At 43.0% G+C, this 7,881-nt stretch overlaps 1 protein-coding gene across 1 annotated transcript; it reads left to right on the plus strand.

The window, feature by feature from the left end:
- Positions 1 to 490: 490 nt before the first annotated feature.
- LOC101157774 (F-box/LRR-repeat protein 20) lies at positions 491 to 7,244 on the plus strand. Its single transcript, XM_011476472.2, has 11 exons — positions 491 to 841; positions 1,058 to 1,159; positions 1,243 to 1,377; positions 1,761 to 1,940; positions 2,939 to 3,244; positions 3,326 to 3,542; positions 4,143 to 4,300; positions 4,376 to 4,591; positions 5,957 to 6,169; positions 6,250 to 6,467; positions 6,552 to 7,244. Exons 1-11 carry the CDS (start codon positions 794 to 796, stop codon positions 6,712 to 6,714), a joined length of 1,956 nt encoding a protein of 651 aa, XP_011474774.1. The 5' UTR covers positions 491 to 793; the 3' UTR covers positions 6,715 to 7,244.
- Positions 7,245 to 7,881: the final 637 nt, after the last annotated feature.

The following is a 7,881-nucleotide window of genomic DNA, read 5'->3' on the forward strand; positions in this document are numbered from 1 at the left end:
TTCTCCATGATAATAACAATCAGCACATAAAATGTCACTGTTACACTACAACCATGATAATAATAATAGCTTTCTAAAAAAATGCATGCATTCTAATTTTTATTTTAAATTTTGTTTACTGTAAACTGTAGTGAAAATTGTGTGAACAAAAATCTATTTGTCGAAAGAAGAAAACAGAGTGTTTTTGTGTTAAATATAGAAAAGCTCTTGGATTTCGTGCCTCAAAGACACAATAATGCTTCTTAGTGAAGAAAACAAACAACAGACATGTTCTGACTGCTGCTTCTTCTCTTTTTCTTGTAAAAAAATCGAACAGATCTACATGTACAAGTTTATAGTGAAATATTCAATTCATAGCAGCATTATTGACATCTGTTGTCGTAGTATTAAGGTTTTATTTTGGACTAAAACCTTTTTTTATTATTGTTCTAAATTGCCAAAAGGGGCAAATAATAAAAACAAGTTTTTTTTACCCGTCTTGTCAGGACAAATAGAAGTCTGTCGTTGCTTAGCAACGCATCCACCAACCAAAGCGGAGCGCTTCTCCTGCTGATTGCTGACGTCATCGCGCAGTCAGCTGATCTCGCTGAGGTCGGACAGTCTCCGGAAATGTGCCGGTCTTCATAGCGCGACTCAGCCGGTCAGCAGCTTCCGCTCACCTGGCCCAGAACCTTTTCCTCCGCGGTGACTCACTTCCGGTGTTCACCACGCGTCACATTACGGGGACCGTTTCAGAGCACATTATTATTTCGGGATGATCCGAGCTTCCTAAAATTGATCAATCCCGGTGGAGATGGATGACAGTGATGAGGAAACGGCAGCACCAGAGCTTCCCCTGGAGGTGAGTTTCTGACCACACACACACACACACACACACACACACACACACACACACACACACACACACACACACACACACACACACACACACACACACACACACACACACACACACACACCTGGATGCACCTTGTCTCGTGCTGCACGTGTCTGATCACTGCTGGGATCTCAGCTCTCTGACAATGGAGTCTTAATGCTGCAGAGTCTCTCTCTGCAGATCATAGTCTACATCCTGAGTTTTCTTCACGCTTCAGACAGGAAGGAAGCCTCGCTTGTCTGCCGCAGTTGGTACAATGCCAGCCAGGACCAGAGATACCAGGTAACTTACCCTGAACCTACCAGGGCACATTGTGGGGGGTTGGGGTGTTCATCCCTTACATATCCCCCTTCATTGATCTGCAGAGGGAGGTCACATTCAGCTTCCCGGCGTCCGCCTCAGCCCTGGAGCTGGTCAAAGGTCTTAGCAGGAAGTCCCACTGTAGCCTGAGAATCAGCCAGCTGGACGGCTTCAGCATCTCCAGATCGCTTCTTCTGGAGGTGCGTACTGTGTTTTTTGCTTCCCTAACGAGGAAAACAAAGGAGATTTACATTTTTAAAGGACGAAAACATAGTTAATTGTCACTCGTATGCTCGTATAAGGAAGTAAAACGATCATGTGAAACACCAACACAATGGAGGGAGATTCGATGAGCAGGTGTTTTTCAGGACATTACCTGTCATTTACATATGACATGTTCTATATATGCAGCAATAAAACCTCAACTGGTGCCTGAAAAGGCGAGTTCAAAGTCGAACGTAGCAGTGTTTGAGTTTAACTGATAGTGGGATTGTGCTCCGTGCTTATCACACCTTCAGGGCGTCAATCCTGCAGACGGTAAATCCAATTTTAGTATTTTTTTCTCTCTCCCCGTCCTCTTTAGGTGGGTGTGTGTTTAGGTTCTAAGGTGGAGAGCTTGGCCCTGCCGGGCAGCAGCATCACCGAGGCCTCCCTGCTCGACCTCCTGCCCTGCTTGACCTCCCTTCGGAGGCTGGACCTCAGGGGCCTGGACAGCCTGTTCATGTCCGGAGCGTTCCTCTCCAGGGAGGAGCACAGACAGCAGGTGATAACGCGGCGATCGACTGAGCGCACGCACGCCACGCTTATGCATAGAAGATGCAGTTTGGCAAATCTTTGGTTTTAAGAGAAAGCATAATTATAAGGGCTAAATTTAAACTGCACTTAAGCTAAGTCATGGTAAAACTATAAAACTATATGCAGTTAGGACAGTTTTTGACCCCCCCCCCCTCACAGGCCGAGCGGCTGCCACGCCCCTCAGTCTTCCCCATCTCTCCTGGTCAGACCTGCATGCTGTAATTTCCCCCCAAAGTGGCTGCTTTTCTATTGGTTTTTATTTTTCAAGCAACTATTTTACTTTTTTGTTGGCTGGGTGTGACGAACAGGTCTATGTCCTTTTTAGAAGCATCTGCAAAAGTACATTTTTGGATCTCCTTGACAACGGAGGGTTGTTTTTTTTTCTTTTTCTAGCCACACCCACAATCCTAACATGTTCGTATTGGAAATGTGCGAACAAAAGGGAAACGGCACCTTTGTGAGCTCGCCACAGTAACGCCAGTCAAATGTACAATTTTTCTAAAGTAGCTTCTCAATGATACTCGAGGAGGAAGAAAATGACAGATTGAAATTCCTTAGCAAGAGTTTAAATATGTAGAATTTGTAGAATGGCAATTTATTTTTGTTTTAAAGGGCATACATTGTGCAAAATCTACTTTTTAAGCTTTTAAGTGTTTTGTAAAGTTCATTCCTCACGAAAAAACAACCCCATAGTGGGATTTTGTTTTTATCCACTCACGAAAGCGAGCGGGTCTTCACATTGTGACATCACAAATTAGGAAGAACCCCTTCCAGGAAGAGTGCGTCCTGCAAGCCCCACCCCAGGCTTTTAGGTGTGTGCACATTTTTGGTAAGTGTGTGGCGGGAGGGACATTTTTGCTGTAGTAAGAAAAGGTTCTTGTTCGGGTCCTTTCAGGACGGTGGCGGGACATAAAACAGCATCTGGTTTTATATCAGGTTTACCCACTTTCCTGGTCTTTGCTCCAGGTCCGGTCCGCTCTGTGTGGTCTGGAAGAGCTGGATCTGTCCAACCTGCGGTACCTCTCCGACCTAACCTTCACGCGGCTCACGGGCTGCACGCCGCGCCTCCGCCGCCTCTCCCTGGCTGGATGCCACATCGCCTTTGAGTTCGATCCATACCGGGGGTGCCCAGTGGGGATGGTGGAGGACTCCTCAGCACTTCTGTCACTGAGGAACCTGAAGAGGCTCCTGACGCAGCAGAAATCCACCCTTGTTGCTCTGGACCTCAGCAGGACTTCCATCACCCCCGAGTCACTGCGCGCCGTCGCACAGGTCAACCAGCGGGTGACCTCTGCAGAGCTTGGATTTGCCACTTTAGAGTCATTTAAACGTGCTGTTCTGTTTTATTTTCAGGTCGAGGATTTAAAGTTGGAGGAACTGTATCTGCAGGGCTGTAAGGAGCTGACGGACTATTCTGTGGAGATTCTTGTGAGGCACCAGCCGGGTCTCCTTAAACTGGACATCAGCGAGTGCATGGGGCTGACCAGCAGGTCTGTGGAGGCCGTGGCCCACGGCCTGAAGTCACTGACGCATCTTTCTCTGTCTCACGACTGGAGAATAACCGAAAAAGGTACAAATTTGGTTTGATCTCTTCCTGTATTGCCCCCCCCCTCAGTGCAAACCGATGTCCAGTCTTACATCCTTGTTTGTCACAGTGGAGCAAAATAAAGGAAAACAGAAAGGACCTTTAGATTTGCTCAACACTGCCCCCCTGTGGCAGTAAATTGCTTATACGTGTGAAGATGTTAAGTCACAAAGACTGTGGTTAAATGAAACAGATTATCAATCAGTATAAAAAAGACGTCATTTTACATCCAATCACTATTTATGGAAACCAGTTAGAGTTTACTGTTGTATTAAGGAGCACTGTCTTTGGATTATTTATGCTAATAAATAGAAGTTAGATGTTTTAAAGTCCCACTGATCTAGTTTCAAAATAACTTTTTCAAAAGGTATTTTTTCATCTGCTCCTGATTCACAATGATTTGACAGAAGAAATACTCAGAAATGTAATTGTAAGCTTAATTTTCTTAAAACATGTCCATTATCATAGTTTAAAACACCATAAACATGATTTTCAGTGGAGTGGGTGCATGGAATCTCTTTTCGTTGCATTTGACTTTTGCTGCTCCTGTTGGAAAGTGTCACAGACGGCTTCCGGTCTCCACAGGCCTCAGGGACCTGCTGGCTCTGCCGGGCTTGAAGGGTCTGGATCTGTCTCAGTGTCTGAACATCAGCGGAGCAGAGATGGTCTCCAGCTTGAAGAGGCCCGGCGCCACAAGAGCACAGCTGGAAACGCTCAACTTCAGGGGCTGCACCTACATCAAGGTGGGGCCGTCTTACGTTTGCACGCCGTCGCGTGTAATCAAACGCATAACTGTCTCCTCCTCTGCGCGTCTGAAGGACCTGGCCGTTTTCTCTCTTGCCCAACTTCTCGGGAGTCGTCTCCGTGAGCTGGATCTGACGTCTTGCGTCAACGTGACTGACCTGTCTGTGTGCGCCATCGCCACCTACCTGCAGGAGCTGGTGGTTCTGCGGCTGGGCTGGTGTAAGGAGGTCACAGACTGGGGTCTGCTGGGGATGCTGCAAAAAGCTGAGTGCGAGCTCCACAACGAGACGGTGAGGACCTCAGCGTTCCCGCCCACACAGGAAGTCAATTTGGGCTATACAAATAAAATTGAATTGAACTGAATTGAAGAAGGGACGCTGAGGATTCGGGGGTCAAAGCTGGATCTGCTAAACTGAATGTAAAGCCAGATTGTAAATTCAAAAAATTTTAAACTCAAACGTACAAATTGTAAGCTTAAAGGAAATACAGAAAATTTGACAAATATAAATGTTAATTTGAAACTTGGGGAAAAAAAACATAAACCTAAAACTTAAGTTTTTTATTTTTAACATCTGCTGTTTTTTATGTTTAACTGTGTTTTTTTCTTGCTCCTCCTCTTCACTTTCAGTCAATTCCGATTCTTCATTTTCATTGCGAATCCTAATTTTCCATGTGGGCGGGGCTTTGAGCGAACATGATTGACATCAAGCAACAGAGGCTATGGTGACATCATCATGTCCACTCCTGACCAGCATCTGTTGTTGGCGTCCCTCCACTAATGTACCAAACTTGGCTCCTGAGCAGAAATGACATCACCATAACCTCTGTCACCGCCTGTCAATCATGTCCCGGTAGCCAATGGGCTCAAAGCTTGAATTAAAACTCTAAATTTGATAGCAAAGATGGAGAGAACTGGGAAAGAAAAAGTAAAAATACAGATCAACAGATGTTACAAATAAACATTTTTTTCCTTTAATTTTTAATTGTTCCTTTAAGTTTAAAATATATATTTTTCAAATTAACAATTTATTTTTTACATTTTCAATAAATTTACAGTGTGTACTTTTAAATTTAAGACAAATTTTAAATTTTAATGTTTTTGAAATTGTCAATTTTTCTTTTAAGTTTAAAATGGATAAATGGTAAATTTTTTGAACTTTTGATTTTAATGTTCAAATTTTCAATATTTCTTTTGAGTTTAGAGTGTTTTTTTTAAATACCGTCTTTAAATAGACTTTTTTCACATTTTCAACATTCTTTTTAAAATATTTTTTAAATTTAGAAATTTAATGAATTTTTTATTTCAATATTATCTTTAAGTTTACAATGTTTACTTTTGAATTAAAGACTTAAGCTTTTTTCTTATTGTCAATACTTCTAAAGTTTAAAATGTTTTTTAATACAATTTTCGAACTTGAACATTCAATGTTCCCCTTCATGTTTACAGTGTGTACTTTGAGTTTATTTGTTCATATATCTTTTATGTTTAAAATGCATCTATTTTTAAATGTACAATTTTATTTTTACACTTTTGTCTTCAAGTTTACTTTTGAGTTTAAACCGTTCTCTAATTTTCTCTCTTTTTTTTTTAAATCTTTTATTTTTATTTGAAGCTGACCCTGATCTGATGACATTATAACATGGGTTTTTCTTAGGGTGATAACGGTCCCATGTTCACCCGAACCTTTGGCAACATGGGCTTCTTTAAACCGCCTCGAATGCCCTTCGAGGAGAAACCCAAACTGCTCACACAGATCGACCTGCAGCAGTTCAAAGAGCAGGCCGGGGACTCGCTTTTAGCTCTGAGGAGGCTGCAGGAGCTGGACCTCTCCGCCTGCATTAAGCTCACCGACAGCAGCATCACCCAGGTGAGACGCTTAGCACAGGTTCACATGTCCATCTGCAGCTGGAACCCCAAATATCTGATGCTCTGGCTTCCCTCCTTGAGGTGGTGAAGTACCCGGACCTCCAGCGGCTGTCTCTCTGCATGCTTCCGGACATCACCGACGCCGCCTTGGTGTCTGTGGGATGGCACTGCCGCAGCCTCACCAGCTTGACCCTCAGCCACTGTCCGGGCATCACCGACCGCGGGGTGGCTCAGGCTGCGCCGCATCTCCAGCGGCTGCAGCATCTCTACCTCTCCTGTTGCGGTAACATCACCGACAGGTGGGTTTTGGCGGCCTTAACTGACCGACCCCACGGCTGACCTTCCAGAGCAGCTGCTTGACCTCTGACACCTTCCCCACGCAGGTCCCTGCACCTTCTGATGCAGCACTGCAAGCGCTTGAAGACGGTCGACATCTCCAGGTGTAAAAACGTTTCCATGAGAACCGTGGAGCTCCTGCACACAAACCTGCCTTTTTTGGAGAACGTTCATCACAAACTCATAGGTGCTGAACTTTTTAATGACTGACAGGAAGTTCTGGATGGATCCTCAAACAAACGCTGCAGACCAAAGCCCGCCCCCCAGAGATCTTTCAGTCACCACTACAGTAAGTTTAAAGCAACAACCATGGAAAGTGACACTTTTATTAGTGAATGTGGCTCATCTAAGAAGAGTCAGCATCGTGAAAGTAGAAATGCGACGCACAAGAGGGGAACGTCAGGCTTCTTCTTTAGTCTTAGAAATAACTACTTTAAATTATTTTTTATTTGTTAAACTTAGTTTGAACTATATTTTTAACAGAAATAAACATTTTTGAGCTGAAAAACATGGAGATGAAGAAAGTAAAAGGAGAGTTTCGTGAATGTATTTCACTTAGGGATTTGCACTGATGGAAGAACCTTTGGAAAAAAGATTAATGAGAAATGTTAACATTTATTTAACGTTGCTTTCTCACACAAACAAATTTTGTCCCATAATTCCTTTGTATCTATCAGTTCTTTGTAATGTTTGCAAACTGTAGTCTTTCATTATAAGTTCCTTTAAAAAAAAAAAAAAAAGGATATTTTCTGCAGTAAAAAATGTCTAGAACTTACTGCTGATCGACTTATTTTTTGTTTTAACTATAAAACTATTTTTCAATCATCTAAATGAGTTTTGATTTTAGTTTCTTTTGCTGCGAGTTTAAAAATGACCTGTGAAAACACAGGAGCTCAAACGGTTTTCTGCCTCAAACGAAAAAAGAAAAACAAGCTTGATAACAGAAATGAACAACAGCTTAAAATTCTGTCAACAATTATGTGAAGATGTCTAACGTTTCAGCTTTAAGCTCAATATTCACTTGCAGCCTTCACCCTTGTGCTATCCTAGGCACTTTAACATTAGGAGTTGGGTCATCTAGACCCACTAGACAGTACTCTGAACTTTTTTTCTTCAATGATTTGTGATCTTCACTGGTGTCCACGGATTACATGAAATCTTTCCTTACTTTGATGTGTTATTCCTACGATGACAAATGTGGATAAAGGTGAAGCTAGGAATGACCCGTCTTATTATTTCTTTATCTACATTTTTGTCAATGAGGAGCAGATGAAAAAAATGGCGTTTCAGCAATGGTGAGGGGAAGAGGGGGCGGTGTTGCTCCTAGGGAACGGTCAAGCCCAAAACTCGGATACAAAAATTTCAAATGACCTCCTG

This window comes from Oryzias latipes, chromosome 6 (assembly GCF_002234675.1).
Source record: "Oryzias latipes chromosome 6, ASM223467v1".
In the NCBI taxonomy this organism is placed as follows: domain Eukaryota; kingdom Metazoa; phylum Chordata; class Actinopteri; order Beloniformes; family Adrianichthyidae; genus Oryzias; species Oryzias latipes.